At 50.6% G+C, this 22,936-nt stretch overlaps 1 protein-coding gene across 8 annotated transcripts in view; it reads left to right on the forward strand.

Annotated features, from left to right (window-relative positions):
* The window catches only part of LOC144128387 (uncharacterized), a 119,542-nt gene that overhangs the window by 61,212 nt on the left and 35,394 nt on the right, over positions 1–22,936 (forward strand). For all 8 annotated transcript variants that reach the window (XM_077661751.1, XM_077661754.1, XM_077661758.1 and 5 more), the window contains exon 2: positions 20,454–20,532. In XM_077661751.1, coding sequence (XP_077517877.1) covers positions 20,454–20,532 — 79 coding nt within the window. The remainder of the gene's footprint in view (positions 1–20,453; positions 20,533–22,936) is intronic.

Below are 22,936 nucleotides of genomic sequence, written 5' to 3' on the forward strand. Positions count from 1 at the left end.
TTACTTGGGGCCCTGAGTCGTGCGGTCGGAAACCTTTTTCTCGTCCCCTCAATCCTCACAACAGCTGCTGGTGGCATCTAGATCTTGGAAGAGAAAAGTAGGCCCGGAGAATGACCTTGAACCGCCTTCAGCCCAAACACGTTAGTCGTGTATGACCATATGTGGTGCAGTTATGGTGTCGAACCCTTGACCCATGACCTTTTATTTGACCTTTGACATTGGGTGACCTTTGGGTTCACCTTTGACCTTAAGAACATCCAATGGGGTGATGTGAAACCACGTGATGACATCCGATTGGGGTGTCGTAAGACCATGTGATGCCACGTCATAGCCACGTGGTCGTGTCCATGGGTATATATAGAACGGCTGTCGCGAGCGTGCAGCGAAGCTGTCATGGACGAGCCTCAGACGCCTAGCGAGCGTCCTTTGCTCTTCGCTGAATTCCAGGGTTAGCCAAGTTAAGCCGCTGCCAGTTACCTGCCCCAGTTTGCCCAGGTGACCCTTTCCTGCCGCATTTTTGCGAGGGGCGCGAGTGATTCCTCCTCTCCCTCCTCCTTTCTTTCCCAGAAGGCCGCGCGTCGTCGGCTGCTGACTCCTCGCGTAGAGAAGCGGCGGGTGTCGCAACAGGTCGAGCCGCGGCTGACAGCCTCGTCGGCGCTGACAGCTCGTCTCCGGAAACGCAAAAGAGAAGGCGCTGGCCCGCGCGCGCGCGCCGCGAGCTTCCCGCGCGTGCACTGGTGGGCGGCGGGCATTGTCAGAGCTGGTGAGACAAGGTCGCCGCCGCCCATGCAACGCAGGCGCGTGTGTTTTACCTGGCTACCGCTGCGTCGCTGTGTCGCGAGGGGGAAGCTAGCTACCCTCCCAAAGGGTCGGCGTGCAGAAGACAGTGCGACGCGCCGTTCTCAAAAGAGGCACGCGCTGGAAAGTACGACAGTAATAATAATAATTAATAATAATTGGTTTTTTGGGGAAAGGAAATGGCGCAGTATCTGTCTCATATATCGTTGGACACCTGAACCGCGCCGTGAGGGAAGGGATAAAGGAGGGAGTGAAAGTAGAAAGGAAGAGAGAGGTGCCGTAGTGGAGGGCTCCGGAATAATTTCGACCACCTGGGGATCTTTAACGTGCACTGACATCGCACAGCACACGGGCGCCTTAGCGTTTTTCCTCCATAAAAACGCAGCCGCCGCGGTCGGGTTCGAACCCGGGAACTCCGGATCAGTAGTCGAGCGTCCTAACCACTGCGCCACCGCGGCGGGTAAAGTACGACAGTGGAACGCACTAATTGCGCTGCTGCGTGTTTATGAGGTGCGCACTTTGCACAAAACCGACGTTCAATGATCGTTTTGTTATTATTTTTTTTTTGAGGGGATGTTTTCATTGGCGTATCCCTCTAGCGGCCAGCAGTGGAACTACGCCTGGAATGCCGGGCCTGACTACCTCGACCGCGGCGGCTGCGTTTCGATGAAGGCGAAACGCAAAAGGCGCCCGCGTGCTGTGCGATGTCAGTGCACGTTAAAGATATCCGGGTGGTCGAAATTATTCCGAAACCATATAATGCAGCACCTCTTTCTTCCTTTCTTCTGACAGTCCCTCCGTTACCCTTCCCTTAAGGCGCGGTTCAGGTGTCCGCCGGGATGTGAGACATATACTACGCCATTTCCTTTTCTCAGAAACCAATTTTGCTGCGTTTTTATGGAGGCAAAACGCTAAAGCACCAACTCGATGGACACTTCCTACGCGTACCGGCGGAGCGCCTACGCGCACGGGCGTACGCTGGATCCTGTCTGCGCATGCGCAAAGCGCGACGCGCGCGCAGGCGCGAGCAGGGGCAGATATCTGTCCATGTCAGATATCCGCGCCTGAGCGCGCGCGCTTGCGCGCGCGTCGGATGCGGGGTCCGGTTTACAATAGGAGGACTACGGGGCTCTCGGGGACTCTTTTCTTCGTGTCTTGAGGCTCTTTCAGGTTCCTGGAAGTCTTCGCGGTTTAGGTTGTCCTTTCAGCGCCCCCCAAATCCCCTTTCATCACGCTTGAAATTCCTTCGGTCGGCTCGAGAGAGGGAACGCGCCAGCCAAGGGAGCATGGAGGTGGATGCCTTTTTTCGACGCCCGTCGCGGCGCGGCGCTGGGCGCGTAGGCGCTCCGCCGTACGCCTAGGATGTGTGCATCGAGTTGGGGCTTAAGGCGCCCGTGTGCTGTGCGATGTCAGCGCCCGTTAAAGATCCCCAGGTGGTCGAAATTATTCCGGAGCCCTCCACTACGGCACCTCTTTCTTTCACTCCCTCCTTTATCTCTTCCCTTACGGCGCGGTTCAGGTGTCCAACGATATATGAAACAGATACTGCGCCATTTCCTTTCCCCCAAAACCAATTATTATTATTATTATTATTATTATTATTATTATTATTATTATTATTATTATTATTATTATTATTATTATTATTATCACCCCCTCGCATGATTTCACCGCGAGAATTCTTTTAACGCGAACGCGATAGCGTTATATGAAGCTCGTGCCGCAGAAAAGCCGGCGTCGACGTTGTTGACCGTTGGCGTTGTAACACGAGAATCTCCAAATAAAAAAAAAGTGAGCGGGAACTGAGGCAGCGATCGAATATCGAGCGTTAACACACCTAACATAGGTCACCGGTTCGAATCCCTGCCGTGAGCTAGACTCTAACTTAACTAGTAAATCTATGCTGCACGAAACGCGAAATCGTATGCCACCACACCCGAACACAATGCGAGGAATGGTTGAGCCGCACCGCAATATTCATATCAAGATTCGTAAAGACGTGGAACTTGGGGTAGAAAGGTCGCCGGTTCAAATCTCCGCTGCGAGCTAGGCTCTAACTTAACTAGCACGTTTATGCTGCACGACTGAATATTATGACACATCCGGAACATGCTGCGGCAAACGGTTGGCCCACAAATTTTACACAAATGTCGGCACTAAGGGACCCGACTTTGCGCGTGTCAGACGGGGACATATTTATACCGGATCGACATAGTATTTTAGTTTCGAGTTGAGGTGCTCGGGCAGCACGCTGCCACCTGTCACTATTTTATTCCATTATGTAACCACCTCGGTTATATAGCAACCACTGGGTTACGATTTGCGTCATAACGCATGACGCTGAGACCCGAGCGCTCTAATACAATGTCGCTGCTGTGAAAACAACCATCTTAGATTCTATCCGTGGAATCAGATGCTCGAAACGCGACCAGTCGAGCTAACGCTCTCAAAAGCCTGTGGAGACACGGAGAATTGAACCCAGGCTTTTCAGATCGAGAGGCGAGCACGCGCAGAACACGCTACGAGAGCTCGTTGGTTCGAACTGAATAAAAAGTGGACCTAATAAATTCGTTGCGGTCTTTGGCTTTTTGAACTGATGCAAACATGAGTAATTTTGAGTATGCGAATTTTTAAGGGGGACCTGATAGCAATCGCATGCTACGCTATGAATCATTTCAATTGACTGCCATCAGCTGTGGGTCCCACGGGATCTGCTGACCTATCAAAGCCAGGCAGATTTAGCGACCCGCCTTGCGAATACAAACTCATCACCGCCTCGGCTCCTTCATTTGGACAATTTTACCCTCCTTTCATCAAGAAACGAACTCCTCCGGCGCCGCACACGTGCTCTCATCCCTCCGTGTGCGGTAACCCTCCCCCGCGGTCTTACCGGTGCAGAGAAGGTTGCGCTTAGGAGGATCCGGGTCGGGGTTGCCCTCACACCAGCCATAACTCGGAAGTGGCCTCAGTACCGAGAATTGTTTCCTCGGCCAGGGTGTCCGATATGTCACCACGAGGACATTGAGGCCGACATTCATCACTTACTGTGGGACTGCCCAGCTCTCAAGCCTACAAGGATCCGGCACCTGATGGTAGCGGGTCTTTCACAAAGCAACCCTGCTTCATACATTGCCTGGACGCAGGGACCGTACCATCGTTATCTACTGGGCTTCATCAAATCAGCTAACCTTTTTTCATTCATTTAATGTCTACTGCATCATTCATCACACCTTCACCCATCATTGATGCCCTGGGACAATAAATTTCGCTTAAAATAAAAGCTGTGGCAACGCAGCGCCATGCATGTTGTTGCGATGAAAGTAAATGCGAATAGATTGCGCTGAGGTACGATAGGTGGCGCTATGACCCTGTTCGGTTTGAGTTTGGGTTTATGGAGTTCTACGTTCCAAAGCGACTCAGGCTACGAGGGACGCCGTAGTGGAGGGCTTCGGTGATTTCGTCGACCTGGAGTTCTTTAACGTCCACTGACATCGCACAGGTGTTGTCAATTTTAATTAGGCGGGCCGGCAGACGAAACCTTTGGAGACGTCGACTGGTCCGAACGTGGAGCCCGGTGATAGCACGGCGGTTTAATTCGATAGGTTGCAGCGTGAGTGCAACCCATCGCGACCTATTCGGTCTTTAGACGGGCAGGCAGCGGTGACCGGACCTGTGTGCGTCACGACACCTGTATTTCATTTCCTGACCTTTAATGGCTCATAAAACGCCCGTTTTCAGTGAAAGTACCTTCTTCGTTGTCAGAACGCGTTAACCTTTCACCCCGCGTATGCTAAAACTTCGTCTATTAATTGGATATAAACCTGTGTTAATTGCCTGCCGTTCTATTAGCAGCAGCTTTCCAGAGCCCTCATCCGGCTTTACATCTTCACAGTATATATCCTAGAGCGTAGCAGCAAGCAACTACAGTGGAAACCCGCATATATCGAACCCGACGGGGTCGCGAAATGGTTCGATATATCGATAATTCGTTATATAAAAAGTGGCGGTTGGTAAGGTTACTTGTAATTATACAAACAAAAATACACTGTACCTAAACTTATGATGTGCTTTTTGCAGTGGCATGCCGCCTGCCGGCGTGCTGACGCACCACTCGCTAGGCATTACTAAGCTTGACCTGTTTTGCATCGCAGCCTCAGCGGACGGTTCTTTGGAACTAGCCACTGTATTTCATAAGTTGTCTAATCGCGTTACCAGTGCACTTTAAGCAGAGAAATGGCTCGTTAAAATGAAGGTACAACTGGTTCCCGCAAAGCCATCGGCAAGCTAAGCACGCCGTTAGGCTTTATAATTATGTTCGCATCATGCACCGCATCACAGCAGTGGGGAGTGGAAGAGATCGAAGGTCACCCTCATGCACACCCCGCGTTCACCTCGTCACGTGGTTTCACAGCGCTGCCAGAAGGTGCCCCAAGGCCCGGCAGCTGACCCGTCTCCGCGCGCGAGGAGTAATCCAAGTAGTAACCGAGAAAGTAGCCGTTAGGAGAAGCTTCACTTGCAGGGACGCTGCGCGCTGTTCGAAATATCGAACATCGAGCGAAAGAGTGGTTCGATATACGGCGCGACTTTCTATATGCTTTTACACAAGATTTTCAAGGGGATAATCTGTGTTCGATGTAGCCGGTAATTCGAAATATCCGGGTTTGATATATCCTGGCTCGACTGCAGTTTACTCCAATGAGCAGAAATGTTTACGATAAAACAACACTTTGGTATCGGAACTCGACTGTCTAATGGCGCAGCGATAGGGTCGCATGGTACATAGTTTTCTGCAGGCACCTTAGCTGCAGAACATGCAGGAAACAGCAAGAACCCGCTCTTCAAATCTAACTCCGCCGTAATGCCATTATTCCAGTCGTTGGTGCGCGCAGAGAAATATTATTTTTATTTCATTTTCTTAGCCCGCCCTTACGAATGTTCGTGTCTTTGTGCTTCACTTACTTTTTGTTCCGCCTGGGGGGTGGGGGGGGGGGGGGGGGGGTTAAAAGGCTAGCAAAAAGTACCTCCTTCAGGGAGCAATTCCTGAGAGGCAGTAATTACTTTTTGGCAGGAGTGTCTTTTTCGCCCGAGAAAAGGCGACACCAAGCAAGGCAGATGACGCACTAGGCAGATGACGTCATTTATATTCTGTTTGCTTTTTTTGTTTTGAGAGTATTAGAAATGTCCGCTTAAATGCTCCGGTATGGCCTTGGTGCCACCTTGCCACTACCTTGTTGGGTTTAACCTCGTTCGTGGTCTGGCAGGAACATTCTGATTCAGGTAAATAATGGCGTTGAATACTATCGCACGAACTTACGTTAAGGTGCCCACTGTCGGTAGCACACGTACCTGAGCACAGCCTCACATGCAAGAGCACAGCGCGGCCTGCTCTCTTAACTCTGCTATGTTCACCATGGTTTTCGTTCTTTTTTTTTTAATGAAAGAAGAAAACAGAAAACCTTTCGTGAACCCCAGGCAGTGCTAAGACTGGCAGCACTCATTTCAGCTTCATCCTTCTTCAGTAGGTCCTTCCAATCTTGAGTGTTTCAAAGTTTTGGTTTGGTGTTGTCCTGCGCTGGCCATGTCTTATATTGCTTGCATGACGTCTACGGTGCAGGGTCACATGACATGACATTGCCGGTGTCGCATGGTCACTTCCTGTCTGTGCATGCTCATTTCGGTTTGCGTCACATATCACTTCCTCGGGCGTTGTATAGATTCTCGTTCCGCTGCGATCCTCGTATTTTCCTTCCTCGTATTCTTTCGTTTTTGTGCTACCCCCAGTAGCAGTTCGCACTGCTGAGGTGTCGAAAGAGAGAGAAAGAAAAAAGCGTCCTAAGCCAAGCGAAAAGAGAGTCGTCACTTTTGCTTGCTCCAGTTGCCGCCAGAGCCGATTTCTGACTGTGTCGACTGCAAGTCGAAAAAAGAACGATGGAAAGAAGAAAGAGAGCTGTCCCCGAAGCGAAGCAGACGAAGCGTGCGGCGCGCACCCATGCGTCTGCGTTAATAATGCCTGACGGCGGGGAAGAGACAGAAGAGGGAAGAAAAAAAGAAAATATGCGCAGTCACACCGGGGGGGGGGGGGGGGGGGGGGGGGGGACAGCTGCGTCGAAACAAAGGCAAAGAAAGGAGGTGAACGCGTTGTGTGTGTGTGTGCATTCACGGGAAGCAATGAAGCAGAACGAACATCGTCGTAAAACGTTGTCCCGTTAGCGGCCGACTTCGGTACGCGGGTCGCAAGGCCGCGCGCTCTTCTTTTCAACGAGAAACCAAACTCTGCCTTTCTCTCCTCCTCCTCCTCTTTTGGCGAGACCATCCTGCTGCAACAGCTGTTCGCGAGAAACTACCTCGCCACACACTTTCTTTTCCGCGATCGCCGAGCAGCAGTGCGTCCTCTGGGTCTCCTTCACTCCGCTAATTCCGGTGTTTGTTTTTTTCCTCGCCAACTTTGTGCGCGCGTGTCGGGAGCAGCAGGCTTTCGTCAAGTGTCGCCGCAGCTCGTTAGAGGGCGCTTCGAGGCTCGGCGAGCGCATTGCCGTGTCCAATATCGGTCGAGCCTGTCTTTTTTTTTTTTTTCTTGGTCTGAGGAAAAACTTGGAGGCGTGAAAGTGTGAGTTCAAGCGAACAGTCGTTACGATCGAACGGTCGTTCGCTGGATGAAAAATAACTAAACATGTGGACACGCCTCTGTGCTGTCGTTTATACTGGCTGCTGCACTGGGACTTCGACGCTCTGCAGGCCTGACAAGGCGCGGACACGCCTCCTAGATCTGGCCCGAAAGCCGTGCGACGCGGCCTGTTGTGAGCTCGGGGGATTCGAGAAGGCGTACCGCGTTTTACAACAGCTCACTGATGGCTGTCAATGATGCGATGCTTTTACTAAAACAGCGCTAGCTGTTACTGGGAGGTCAGACGAAACCTCGTCGTTTTCCGGGAAATGTGAAGCCGTCCACGCTGTGACGTCTGCGCGCGGCGGATCAGCTGCCCTGTGACTCGTGGCTCGAGCTCTGCCATGGCTCATGGCGCGTGGATTGTCAGCATTATGTGTGCGTGGGCACTATGTGAAGATTCTGCTATGTGAACTATGTGAATATCCGGAGTTGGACTCCGTGTCGGATGTTGCCAGAAGCGAAGGGTCCCGTTTTAGTCTGCGACTTTGGGATCCTCGTCTGCACTATTATTGTTGATCGTATTGAGTATTACGTGTCATATTAAGAGACTGAAGCTAAAAAGAATATGTCGGAAGGATCTTGACGCACTAGTTCGCGATACCGAGAAGAGGAGAGAGAGAGAGAGAGAAACGTTTAATGCATAGAATGTCGGCCAGGTCCTCATTCCAGGAGCGCGATGGCTTTTGCCGCCGCTCTTGCCCGGTTCACTCGCGAAAGCTGGTCCTCCGAATGTGAGCTGGACAGCGCCGCATTCCAGTCCTCAGTTATTGAGTTATTGAACCTTGGTATAGCTGGGCTTTTCTGGCATGCCCATACCGTATGGTATTAGTCAGACACTTCACCGCAAAAGGCGTAGTGCGGATCATACGAATTTGGAAACCTGTAGCTGAATTTGACAGGACTTATATAGGTATTCGATTGCAATTTTCTTAAAACGACCCCTTGCTACGTGTTTAGATTTTTGTGTGGTTCAGCGTATACTTTCCTCTTTAATCTCATATGTTGGAGTAGATCCCTGTAGCTTAACAGTGGTTCAGAATAATTATGTTCTTGCGAACTACGGTGCCAGAATCGGGCAGTATGGGCCCGCGAATCCGAAGCCTGTAAAGCTGTAAAGCTTTCCTTTGCAGCCTTACGGCTGCGCTTGGGTGAATGCCAATGAGTAATTACTCCCCCATTACTAATCCGAGGCCACCGTGCGCGATAAGAGAGAGTGGAGTCAGGATGGTGCCAATTGGTTGTCTGAGCCCAATTTCATTGGTGGCTGTACGCTTAACCGCTTTGTCCATCTGTAACATCGTAGTGAGCCCAGGGTTAAGCGACCAGCTGCCCCTAGGGTTCGCAGCATCCTTCACGGTCAGATTTATTTTTTTTTTTACATACCTCTAGAGCAGATATGTTTTGCAGACTGGATTACACAACGTTTAGCACACGCGAGACTGCCGATTGCTAAACGAAATACTGGCCGAGACGTTTTCGTGTGTTTTCTTTTTTCTTACTGTCCGATAGAATCACAGACGGGATGTCTGTATGAATAATAATAATAATAATTGGTTTTTGGGGAAAGGAAATGGCGCAGTATCTGTCTCATATATCGTTGGACACCTGAACCGCGCCGTAAGGGAAGGGATAAAGGAGGGAGTGAAAGAAGAAAGGAAGAGAGAGGTGCCGTAGTGGAGGGCTCCGGAATAATTTCGACCACCTGGGGATGTTTAACGTGCACTGACATCGCACAGCACACGGGCGCCTTAGCGTTTTTCCTCCATAAAAACGCAGCCGCCGCGGTCGGGTTCGAACTCGGGTACTCCGGATCAGTAGTCGAGCGCCCTAACCACTGAGCCACCGCGGCGGGGCAAGTGTCTGTATGAATGAGCGAGTTACTCATGATGATCCACGTCTCGGTTGAGGAGCGGATACATTGACTACTGAGCGTATTTAGCTTCGAGTTCCACACGTGTTTTTTGTACGTTTATGCTTTTATGGCCGACGGTACAGAATGTGCATTTTCTGGTAACTCATGCACCACGAAAAAAAATAGCTATACTTCGTGAGGGCTACGCGCATAGTACGATAACACCGTGTGAGAAAAAGGGAACTCGCGTGAGCTAGTTTTGTACGCTGCTACTTAAGTAGTCGTTCAGCGCGGTCAAGACAGTCCTGCCGCCGCGGTGGCTCAGTGGTTATGGTACTCGGCTGCTGGCCCAAGAGACGAGGGCTCGATCCCGGCCGCGGCGGTCGGATTTAGATGGAGGCCAAATTCTAGAGGCCCGTGTGCTGTGCGATATCAGTGCACGTTAAAGAACCCCAGGGGGCCCTCCACCACGGCGTTCCTCATAGCTTGAGTCGCTCTGGGAGGTTAAACCCCATAAACCAAACCGTTTATTTTTTTCGCGTGCACATCTGCGTAGTTTGTTTTGGTTTTTTTGCGAAAAAAGTTCAGCGCCTGTGTCATCCGTGCACTTTTTTTTTTTACTGTTCTTGTTAGCACTTAACATTTTTTTTTTGTACCTGGAAGCTCACTTCACCGGCGTGCCTCTTTGCCGTGAAGCCTATCTCCTACTACTGGCGTCGCTAGTCTTTCGTACGCATGCAAATGGACAGAGACACGGACACACGCGTACATACGCTGGGACCAGGCAGCGCAGCTGCTAGGCGTTCTGGTACTGTTTAACGTTTAACGTTTGTCGTGATGTTTAGCGTCTATTATTGACATATTAGTGACTGTACGTTGTTTTCAGTACGTCGACTGTTCTGCTGGTTGTAACAAAAAGAAAAAGAAATAAAGTGCCGGTATGGTAGTGGTGGTGAAACTTCATTACCAGTGGGTGCAGTTGAGCGATGTGAAGCCCTCCCCCGCTTAAACGACGGCTGATATCCCTTGGGCAGCGGCGGCGTCTTCAGCCAGCTGGAGGAGGTTGACTGTGTCTCTCTACAGCGCTGAGCATTAGGCCTCCCAATGGTCAGAGCTGGTAATGAAGTGACTCGCGGGTAGGGACAGCGCGCAGTTCCAGATCGTATGATTTATATCGGCTTTGCTATCACAATTTTTGCATTTGTCTGAGTAGAGTCCTTCCGAATGGAGTGTGGAAACAAGAAATACAGCGGCACAGACTAACGACGTATACTTCTGATGGGTGACAATTGCTCAGGTTAAAAAAAAAAAAAGAACGACCTCTAGCTATGCTCGTCGCGATATGCTCGCGGCCTATAGGGCGCAGGGCATACTACCAGACTCCATCAAGACGCTATTGTGGCCGCAGGGCAGTGCGCGCACTCGTGAGCGAACTTTGGTGAGCCTCTGTGCATTCCTCGAACACACGGGCTTGACGTCCCGTCTGTTCTCCGTCAGGTAGTTACACGCAGTGACCGAACGCTCCGCGAGTTCTACCTTGAACGATTAATAACTGGACGCCCCACTCCAGTTGTAACCAACACAGGGCTGTGCGCGTGTGTGATTTAATTCCTCTAAAATGAACTAATCACGCGCACAACCTGGACACATTTCTTATTATGTAAATAGTTTGTACATATTACTTCTCCCCCTATCCTCTCTTCCTGTCCCCTCACCTCTTTCATTTCATTTCTCCATTCTGCTTGTTGTCCTTTATTTCCGCTGCCTCAGCTCAGGTGCTTCAGTATCGATGGCAGATGCCGAAGATAGCAAAAATGTTTTCCTTCCTTTTTACTATTATTTTTAATAAAACCACTACCACCACCACCTCTAGCTAAAAGCGGGGAATAGGGCTACTCGTGGTAAAAGAAAACGCACATCAACCACCTAAACAGTGCCAAGCTTGATGTATCTGGCTTAAAAAAAAAACAATTAAAAGAGCGCTCGATCTGACGCTGGTACCGAAGAGCTTAGTGCATGTCCGAGGTTATAATGCATGCCTCGAGACTCGAGAGCGGTGTAGAGCTCGATAAATCTTTTCGTGAAACTGGGCGTGCATGCATAGTGATAAGGAAAATGAGGTAAAAGCAGCAGTATGGGCCGGATTATATCTCGTTTGAAAACGGTGCACGACTGTCGCAGCATGGAAAAAGAAAGGTGGTACAGGCGCTAATCCACGACTAAACTAGTTTCATTGAACCAGGCGTGTATAATTGGAGTGCACAGCTCGGAAAACAGAAATATAAATTAGGCAAGAGGTTTTTCGAAGGCCTAACGCTTCCAACAATCTTATATGTTCTTTGCTATCGTTTGGAAGCCATTGCGTATTGTGTGGGAGCCTTCGTTTGAGAACGCTTGAAGCAATACCCTGACGCAGCCTTGAAAATTAAAAATTGAAAATGGTTTTTGAAGAAAGGAAATGGCGCAGTATCTGTCTCATATATCGTTGGACACCTGAACCGCGCCGTAAATGAAGGGATACAGGAGGGAGTGAAAGAAGAAAGAGGTGCCGTAGTGGAGGGCTCCGGAATAATTTCGACCACCTGGGTATCTTTAACGTGCACTGACATGGCAAAGCACACGGGCGCCTTTTGCGTTTGGCCTGCATCGAAACGTGGCCTGGTTCGAGCCCCGGAACTCCGGCTCAGTAGCCGAGCGCCCTAACCACTGATCCACCGCGGCCTTCTGATTTATTTTGGATAGAAAATTACTGGTTAATGTAGCGGCTCCTGTTGGCTTTACGTAGAACATTAAATGAACGTATTTGTTTGTGCAGGTTCGAGAACGATGTTTCCATACAGAGTACTTCTCGTTAGGTTTGTTGCATACTAGCTTCGTAACAGAGACAAAAATTGGCTGTCGGTTGGGTACACGGACATTTTTGGTACACTTACTCTTTGGTACCGGGACACTGCCCGGATTTTTAACCGAAAGCTTCACTAAGCTAGATGAAGCGGATTTCGCTGTGCGTTGCCGGTTGACCTTCAAGTGACCCGGAGGTAAACTGTGGCTATAGGCCTTACCATGTGTGGTCCATCATGGTGTTGCACCACTTGAGTTTTGACCTTTCGTTCACCGGTAGAGGGTGGTAGAGGGCGGTAGAATAGGTCGCAGCGTTCACTGGGTGACCAACCTCTTGCGATGAATCATTAATTTAACTGCCACCTGCCAGGGTGGCGGGGTGGGCGCTCTGCCTGACCAGTGTGCGGAACGCACTCAACGTTGCAAGACGCCAAGCCGCGTCTACTTGCCCGATACGCCACAGCTTTCGCTCTCTAACCACGTTCAGCAGCAGTTACACCATAGCTAATTTTTTAGGTGCGCGGATTTGCCGTGTGCACGTGATACCGGAGGCACAACGAAACGAGGCAGGTGATCCTTCTGGTCGGCTTTCCCAGCGGAAAACCGCTTGTGAAAATTTCCCTTCGGCCTTTCAGACGCCTTTAATAGTGGTCAGAATGAAAGATGATGATGATGGATTTTTATGGCGCAAGGGCGACTATGGCCAAAGAGCGCCATGGCACAAGGTATTTTTCGATTACTCAAGGTGGGTCAAAGACCCATTTCCCAAGCATTTCACCCTAAATAAGCCGAGCACCAGGCCAGGGGAAAGCTTGTACCCATTGTATCGCCGGTGGGTACCCGGCGGCACTGGGGATCGAACCCCGCACCTCCCGTATGCGAGGCGGATGCTCGACCACTCGGCTACCGCTGCGGTGGTCAGAATGAAAGAGACCGCAAACACACTGGTCATTATCGGCATAAAGCGAGCGTAGCATCAGCATGCCGAAACAAGGCCTTCGGCCGAACTCTCCGCTTTCGCCACGACTCGTTCTCGGGACAGTGGACGGGGCGCGATCGACCCCCACCCCGAGGGAAGGCGAAAGGAGAGGCTCGTGCCGAGAGAGTGGCGCGCGTCCTCTTGCACTACCTGGGGATGCGACCACGAGGGGTGGCGCGCCAGCGCGGAGACAGAAAGAAAGCGGGCGAGGCGGAAACGAGAGCGGCCAGCCCGTCGACGCCGCCCGCGCCGTGAACGGCACTCGGCCGCTGGGACAAGTCGCGGGACGAGCGCGACGCCGGCCAGCGGGGATTAGCGGCGGCCATCGGCCACCATGTGGAGGTCTGGGCGTGCCCTGGGTCCCTGAGCACCCGTCGCCCCCGGTGTTTGGGTTTGTCTCCACGGGTCAGTGTCGCCCCCTGCTCCAGAAGCAGCAGCTGCCGCCGCCACTGCGGCCCGTGGTATGTGCTCGCCGCAGCCGCACGAAGGTGAGTCGCCGTGACCGGTGCCCTGACCGGTGCCGGGACCGGTGCCGGGACCGGTGCCGTCGTTGCAGGGACGCGTTTTCGCCTAACGTGCTCCTTGGGGTAACGCCAATGGTTCCTTAAGGTACCGGACTGCATTCCAAGAGGAGAAGATCGTAGGAGGGTAAGTCAGGTAGGCGGATGGGATTAGGAAGTTTGCGGGGATTAGTTAGCCGCAGTTGGCGCGAGACAGGGTTGATTGGTCGGTTGGGGGAGCCGTTGCCCTCCAGTGGACGTACTTATATGGCTGATGCTGCTGATAATGATAGATGATGATGATGATGATGATGATGATGATGTCACCAAATAGTCGGGTTGACCTAGCCCCGTAGACACTTGGCTAGCGCAGTTAAGGATTGGCCGGTTGACTCTTCTTTAAAGTTTAATGGGAAGTCCTCTAAAAAACACTCCTTCCTTTTTCAATGATGAGAGTAGCGGGAGGAGATGTTGACGGCATCGGCCGGTGATCTGAAAATCATGACTGAGATAACTGCTCTTATCTATCTGGCTTCTGTTTTTAAGAGAGAAGATCAATAGGCTACGAGCACTCGTATCAATGAAGAGCGATGAACCATGAAAGTCGGCTTGTTACCTGTGTACTGGCCGTGTCCGTCCTGGTCTTGAGTGTGTCTGCAAGCCTCTTGAAGCGGCTGGTAGTTTGTCGTTGTGCCGTTTGTACTTGTTGTCGTTAAGTTAATCGCAGGGCACACGAGGTCCAACTTGTAATTGAGCATAGACAGCCCCAACTAATTCCACGTCTTGGAATGAACGAAACGTTGGGCGCCATAAAAAGGTGGCTTTAATATGATGAGAAGTGAGGACTCATATCTTCTTCCGCGCGTGTGGTACGCTTGAGGGGTGCTTCCGTGGTATTTTGTCGGAACACTTGCGCTGTGCAGACGCCGCTGGACAGATAAAGTGCTTGCGGTGCTTCAAGAGTTCCACCGGTCAACGCACTTCTTCGAGTGACATGCCCTCCAGTCATCTGGTGAGGTCCGCTATGTGAAGCGTAGGTACTGACAGGTGACAGTCAAGTTCAGAAGAAACTTTCCTTGTTTCGTGTGTCGCTGAGAAAAGCGCGGACACGAGATGTTTGCATCGTCAAGTGCAAGAAGACAGGCATCCGGTGGCGCTTGGGCTTGGTGATAGGTGCCCCTCAACTCAAGGAGGCTTCGTCGCCACAAACGCGGCTCGCGTGCATCTCCTACAGGCGGGTGCAACTCAGGAACAAAGCGGCTTTTCCTCGTCAAAGGACCCCCTTCTAGTCAATGGCGTCGGCCGACTCTCATCAGTCTGCTAGCATGACAATGCAGGGAGGCGCGACAGCGCAGAGAGGGTACTAACCCCGCCAATGGAGGGGGGAGGGGACTATCCCATTTCATCTGCCACTCCGTGCATTGTCGCGCTAGTAGGCTGATGAGAGTCGACTGACGCCATTGGCTTTGAGGGGGTCCCTTGACGGGGAAAATCCGCTTTGTTCTTGAGTTGTATCCGACTATAGATAATCATAGTTGTCGCTCACTCCTAGCGCAATAGCTCCGCTCTGACGCGGTCACTCGGCTTGTCCTAAGCTGTAGCGCCTTGGAATTACAGTATACCTTTGCTGGCCGGGCATAGCGCACGCGAGGTTTTGCAAAAAAAAAAAAATGCATCGACAGGCAAGCCTGTTGGGGCAGCTTGGAATCTGAAAGGCAGCGCATTGTTGGCACTTGGGAAAGTTGTAGCACTGCAGTTGTAAACAACTGAATCGAAGCAGCAAGACAAATGTTGCGCGCTTAGGGCAGCCCACAGATTTCCTGCGGCGATTACAATGCAGGGAGTGGCAGATGAAAGGGGATAGTCCCCCCCCCCCCCCCCCCCCCGCTTTGTCGAGGATACTCCTGCCTCTGCGTTGTCATGCCACTCACTGCATTGCCGTGCTACTCCCACTAGAAGGTTCATGAGAATCGGCTGACGCAGTTGGCTGCAAGGAGGTCTTTTGACGGGAAAAAGCCGCTTTTTTCTTGACCTGTATCCGACTATTGTCAAGCATATATAGACAAACACAGTTGTGCCGAACTATAGTATTGTGCATACGATGCTTGTCTTAGCGGAAGAGGTTTACACATTTGCGGGGTAATCAAACAGCATCGAAATATGGCTGGCTGTCTTCAATTCAGTCACAACTGATACTGCGTGTTTTGAAGAACCGGAGATTTTCACGGTCCGGCTAACGACTCACATACCTTCATTTCGCGTTATGCCAGTGTTAGGTTTTTGCTCGAAAAGAAGCTCGCGCGTGGCTCTCGCTTTTGCAGCGCATAAAAGCGCGCGCTAATGCGGGTGAAGACTCAGCGGTGGCTCAGTGGTTAGAGCGCTCGGCTACTGATCCGGAGTTCCCGGGTTCGAACCCGACCGCGGCGGCTGCGTTTTTATGGAGGAAAAACGTTAAGGCGCCCGTGTGCTGTGCGATGTCAGTGCACGTTAAAGATCCCCAGGTGGTCGAAATTATTCCGGAGCCCTCCACTACGGACCTATTCGTTCCTATCTTCTTTCACTCCCTCCTTTATCCCTTCCCTTACGGCGCGGTTCAGGTGTCCAACGATATATGAGACAGATACTGCGCCATTTCCTTTCCCCCAAAAACCTATTATTATTATTATTATTATTATTATTATTATTATTATTATTATTATTATTATTATTATTATTATTATACCCTACTAGCGCAAATATTAGTCCAAATGCTACACCAGCAGTCGCTTCTGGCTTCTGGCTTGCGCGCAGGCGAAAATGCTGCTGAGCTCTGTTTGTGCGAATATCGATGCTGCATTACCAATTTGTTATCGCTTCAGAACTTGGAGGGAAGTCGGCAACCATATTCCAATCGGCTTACGAAGAGCGTTTTTCGAGGAGACGCGAGAAAGACTGAAGCTAAAATGAAACGTGGAACTTTCGCGTATACTACAGCAATTGGAGACCAGCAAGGGACTTGCCGAGCCGAACGGAACAGGCGGACATGAAGGCACTGCCGTTGTGTTGAGGTCTGGGGAATTTATAGCCCGCACGGTGCGTGACAATGCAGACCGAGGTGTCAACTTCACTTCTATGTAAACGTGATGCTGTAGGCAATTTTCCTTTAACTGTGCTGCTGGAGATCTCAGCACTCGCAGGGCGCGTTGTCTGCACGTCTTTTAGCCCTTTAGGTACAGAAAGTTACTCCAACACCGCCACCATTAATCGGCAGAATGGCGGCTCGGCTACTGATCCGGAGTGCCCGGGCTCGAATCCGACCGCGGCGGCCGCGTTTCGATGGAGGCGAACTATAATAATTGGTTTTGGGGGAAAGGAAATGGCGCAGTATCTGTCTCATATATCGTTGGACACCTGAACCGCGCCGTAAGGGAAGGGATAAGGAAGGGAGTGAAAGAAGAAAAGAAGGAAGAGGTGCCCTTACGGCGCGGTTCAGGTGTCCAACGATATATGAGACAGATACTGCGTCATTTCCTTTCCACCAAAAACCAATTATTATTTAAGATAAGCGTCTAACGATGTTCGACACAGGCAGTGTTTGGCAGCTAATAATAATTATAATAATAATTGGTTTTTGGTGGAAAGGAAATGGCGCAGTATCTGTCTCATATATCGTTGGACACCTGAACCGCGCCGTAAGGGAAGGGATAAAGGAGGGAGTGAAAGAAGAGAGAAACAAATAGGTCCGTAGTGGAGGGCTCCGGAATAATTTCGACCACCTGGGGATCTTTAACGTGCACTGACATCGCACAGCACACGGGCGCCTTAGCGTTTTTCCTCCATAAAAACGCAGCCGCCGCGGTCGGGTTCGAACCCGGGAACTCCGGATCAGTAGTCGAGCGCCCTAACCACTGAGCCACTGCGGCGGGGCGTTTGGCAGCTCTCGACGACGGTTTCGGTGCCATAATCTGAAATCGTTGTCATCCCTTTTACTTCGTACCTACAAATCCGCCCTTCATCCCCCCAAGTGTACACCCACTGAGAGACTTCTACAGCCAGGGATACACAATACGACGACGGAACTGGTGGCAGCCTATCGTGTGGCTCAGTACGAGCGTCTATCAAGAACCCCAGCGGTAAGAAGTACACTGCGAGAATTTCAGATTGGATACGAATCCACACACAGTCCCGTAGGCCAGCTCCCCACCGATATACAGAAACAGCTCTTTATTAATCCCATCCCCCAAAACATGCACCCTGAACACCACGCCGCAAGGCGGAAAACGCGGGAAAAAGCACTACACAAGAACTCTTCTCAGCTCCAGGAGACAGTCTACGTCGATGTCGCGGAGTATTCTGACCAGGAAGCAGCTTTCGCGATAGGGATAGTCATCAATTCGGGAAACCCCCTTGCAGCGGCCACTGTTTAGGTCAAGCACGTGGAGGAGGCCGAGGAGGCGGCTGTCGCCCTGGCCATCGCCTCATCGGAAGCTGAATATATTCTCAGCGATTCCAAGACAGCCGTGCGAACTTTTGCGAAAGGCAGAGTCAACGCTACCACCATGTCTATTTTTGAGAGGCAGTCCAATCCAGCACCTAGCCGCCAGATTCAAATTATCTGGGTGCCTGCGCACTCGTCCCACCCGGGGAACGAAGCAGCCCACGATTTTGTCCAAAGATTCGTCAACCGGGCTGTGGCCTGCCCAAACCTGAGGTCGGCCAGGGAGCGCAGGATCACGTATCGCGACGTAACTATGCACTATCGTAATGATAGACTTAAATACCCACCCCCCGATAAGTCTTTGACCAAACCTCAGCAGGTGGCCTGGAGACAACTCCAGACAAACACTTTCCATAACCCTTATGAAAACTTCATTAGGTATCCGGGAGTATTCTCGCCCCAGCGTAAGCTATGTGGTCAAGATAAGGCCGACATAGTTCATATACTGCATGAATTTCCACGGGACGCACCGCCGATAGGACAATGCAGCGGCAACCCGATCGCGGCGGCTGCGTTTTTTCCTCCATAAAACGCTAAGGCGCCCGTGTGCTGTGCGATGTCAGTGCACGTTAAAGATCCCCAGTTGGTCGAAATTATTCCGGAGCCCTCCACTACGGCACCTCTTTCTTTCTTTCTTTCTTCTTTCACTCCCTCCTTTATCCCTTCCCTTACGGCGCGGTTCAGGTGTCCAACGATATACGAGACAGATACTGCGCCATTTCCTTTCCCCAAAAACCAATTATTATTATTATTATTATTATTATTTTTACTACTATTATTAACTTGGCAACCCGGATATTTTACGCTCTCGCTTGCCGCGGAGTCTCCAGTACTACCAGCGTATAATCTAAACAGATACAGCCTTTGTCAAAAGTTTAGAGCCCAGGGGTTTTGCGTCTAGGCCATGTAATGAGCTCCTGTATAACATTCAGAGAGCATCTACCCATCGTAATGGGCAGGGCTAGAAATCTTCTTAGCTTCAGGAGGTGTGGGACGCTGGGGGTGCATTACTAACCACACGGTGTGACTGAGAACCAAACCCCGTGGGCTCTAAACTTCTGACAAAGGCTGCACCTGGGTATTGCAGGAAAATGATGCATCTTTGTGACGCCACAGCTTAGATAAACATGGTCGCTGCGCCACTAGTAAAATGACGGCGCTTATGCTACGTTGTTAACTAAACGTGATCCAGGCGAGTAGAATGCAGGAGCTTCGTGGGCTCACGTGTTGTTCATTTGGATGTATAATGGGGTGATGAAATATCCACTGCTCGCACCGTAAGAGACGGCCTAGCGTTTATTGCCTCCTTCTCCTCCTTCTTTTTATCTTTCTACCCTCCCGGTCCTCCTTTCCATATCGTACGTTCACGTGGTAACAATGATGGTGTCCACGTTAATGCCAGTCGCGCAACCGACTCGTGCTCGATTCCTTCAATTTTCCTCTAGCCACTACTATTACCGTAACTGCCCCCAATGTGCCGGACACGTGAACAGGCGCAGCGATAGAAAATTGAGGAGGACAAGCCTGCTTGCAGAATGTTGCGTAAGGTATTTTGCTTAATGTTATCAGCGCAGTCATTTTTTAAGCTGTCTTTGCCGCAGTGCTCGAATGCGATGCAAAGAAGCTTGCATGCGCAATGACGGACGTCGACGTTCTTGTCATTCTAGTTCATTTTCGCCTTATTGACTTCTCCCTTAAGACCGCAGTTGCTTGCTTAATTCTGCCTTTTGTAATATGGTAACATGAGTAATTCATTTCAACAGAAAAAAAAGATGCCGACCAAAGGTTTGTGTCAAAACAAGACGTTTCGGCTTCCATACGGAAGCCTTGTTCACTGAAATTTATTCTAGAAGAGCGACGCTTAAACACGCTTCGATAATCGTCCCAGGCATATTGCGTAGGCTGGCGGGAGATTGCCGGTGTTACGACTAAACCTTTTTTGAGTAGTCTGAATCACCAAGGACTCGAGATGCTGGCATGAAAGCCAGTTCTTTTCTTTGGCGATAATAGAAGCCCCTTCCCGGCAAATATCATGACACTGTAATACCGACAATCTCGTAACACCGGTAATGGTAACACCGCCAGTTTCCCGCCAACCTATGCAAGATGCCTGGGACGATTATTAAAGCGCATTTAAGCGTTGCTCTTCTAGAGCAAATTTCGGTTAACAAGGCTTCCACATGGAAGCCGAAACGTCTTGTTTTGACACAAACCTTTCGTCGGCGTCTTCTTTTTTCTGTTGAAATGAATTACTTACTACCCGACCAGACGAGATTTCGTCAGACCTTAGATTTCATGTTAACATGAACATCGTTCCTTTTTTTTTTCTCCCCTTGCAGGCCGGACTGACCTCGGCGGCATTGACAACGAGGCCCTCGACTTCAGTCAGCTCGAAGACTACCTCAACAACGACAACATGTGAGCGCTGGTTCATCCTTTCTGTCCCTGGCAGTATAGCTTAAGAGCACACACACAGGAGCTGCGTCCCCGTCATTGGGAGTTGAATGCGAAATGGTGTCTAGTTTTTCAGGCTAGGCAAGGTCCCCAGCTCCTAGTGGCTGGTGTAGCTATAGCACAACCGTATCGCTGTTGTTACGCGTTGGCAAGTTAGATTAAGGATGCTTAAGCGACTCATAGAACAGCATCTGTTAAGATCTGTTTTGTAAAGATGTTGGTGAACAAACAGAAAATGCATCAAGTACAAAAAAAAGGGGGGGGGGGACGCAGCACCAAATATCCGAATGATGTGGGTATACTGGAACCCCTTTTAGATTCGGGGGTACCAGTTGGGTGGGGGGGGGGGGGGGGGGTGATACGGAGGTACTGCGTATCCCTTTTTTTTTCTGAAGTTACCCAGCTTTCCCGAACCGTTCGAGAGACTCCCGAATTTTGGCCGAACCTCCCGATTGTACGAACGCGATCTTATTTCTCTCGAGAAGTGTCCCCGACTTTGTGCGGAATAACTTTCCGCGAAAAGACTCGGTGCATGATATGTAGCCGAATCGCAATCGCTATAGCACGTGCTTGTCATCTGGCCGAAGCGACAGTCGCCGCAGAGACTACAGCTGCCGGCTAATTTTTCAGGCTTCGAAAATTTAGACATTCGTATTTTTATGACGAGCAGCCAGCTTTTCTGTCGCATTAATGCTTATGATCTATTTTTAGAAACAAGCGTAGTCCGAAAGTTCGGGTTTCTAATAAACAGCGTGTTCCCAGAGCTGTTCCCGCGATGTGGCAGCCGCCATGCTGTATTTTCTGTTGATTTGACGCGTTTCTATGAGCTTTTATGGCGCTTTTCCGGACTGTCCGTCGTCTTCATCGTGATCGTCGGGACGTGTTACGAGAAAGTGAAAGGCAGGCCGAAAGGGTTTGACTCCGGCGGCACGATGACCGCCAGAAGGCGTCAGAGAACTCACATCAGATAAAAGTAACAATGTAGTGAGTGTGCTGCAGCGGCGCCTTACGAAATTCGCGAGGTTACGCGGAATGCAGTCTGCAAGTCTGGCGCCCACTTTTGAGCGCTATTCTTTTTGGGACTGACGAAATGCATCGCTCTGTCGTGCAAACTAGACGCCGAGCGAGGACTGCAGCGCTCGCGGCCAGCCCTCTTTTGCGTGCATCGTGCGTGATAGAATGGAGTAGCAGGGTGTTTCAAAAATCGTCCTCTGTGAGTTATCGCGGCGACCTACGAGTCTTGTTCGCTGCCGTTCCTACCCCTCGCGAAACGGTCTGCAGCATGCTAACAACATAGAATATTCGAAATGTGTGTGGAATGCCACTAATGATTATGGGATTGGACATGTGACGCGTTTCATCCCGTTTTAGACCGCTGTTGTTTACCAGCTTCCATTGGCATGTGAAAAATTTACACAGGGCAGACGGGGTGCTTCATTGCTTCATTACCTCCCATCTTAAGAACACGAAAATACTGTATCCAGTTTTGCTTACATCTATCGGTACATTGTAAGAGATGTTGAAAGTGTTCGCCGCAGTTTGAAAAAAAAAAAAAAGACCGCTCTGTCACGGTGTCGCAGCCAGGTGATAAGTTATTGAAGCATTTCATATAATAAAAAAGAAACAACACCGCCTGCATCAACAATCCATTATTCATTCAAAGGCAGGAGGAAACAAGATATTCGTCTGCTACAACGGGCGACCTTGGCAGCGTGCCAGACGCTACCGCGCCTGTAGGGGCGCGACGTGTTCATGTCTTTCTGAGAGCACAGGCTGTGACAATTCGCATGGCGAAATTGGCAGCGCGCCAAGAAGCTGCGGGGCCAGTTGCAGCGTGGTGTGTTCTTGTAAAGTTTGTTTGCCGTCACACTATAGAGCTGACGCTCAAAAATTCGCGTTATAAACTCGCAACCTTCCTTCGTGTTTTGTTTATATTGTCACTTTTTGTTTTAGAGATGGCAGACGGCGTGGGAAGAGATGCGCTCAAATTTCGCATTACCGACTGCCGTAACCGTTTGTCAAGTTTGTCATTTTTTGTGTTTTGTTGCACTCATCGCATGTTCCTTTGTGTGCGTGTATAATTGATGTTTCGGGCTATCACACCCTCACTTGAGAAACAGCGCTGGCCTTATTTGTGTGAGTCGACCTCTCTGTTCCCGTCCTCCTATTTTGCACTTAATTCAGTCGCCTCCGTTTCAGTTAACTGCACCTGCTCTATTTTGTGACGCTGGCAGGTCCAGGCGCTCCCGTAGCGTTGGGAAAGGGGACGCGATCGCTTAATTTACGCACCGCTGCAGACGCAATGATCGCACTCGTCGACGCACGGCTGCAGTGACAGGAAACCACCGAGGCAAAATTGGGAAGGGAG

Source organism: Amblyomma americanum, chromosome 4 (genome assembly GCF_052857255.1).
Source record: "Amblyomma americanum isolate KBUSLIRL-KWMA chromosome 4, ASM5285725v1, whole genome shotgun sequence".
Taxonomy (NCBI): domain Eukaryota; kingdom Metazoa; phylum Arthropoda; class Arachnida; order Ixodida; family Ixodidae; genus Amblyomma; species Amblyomma americanum.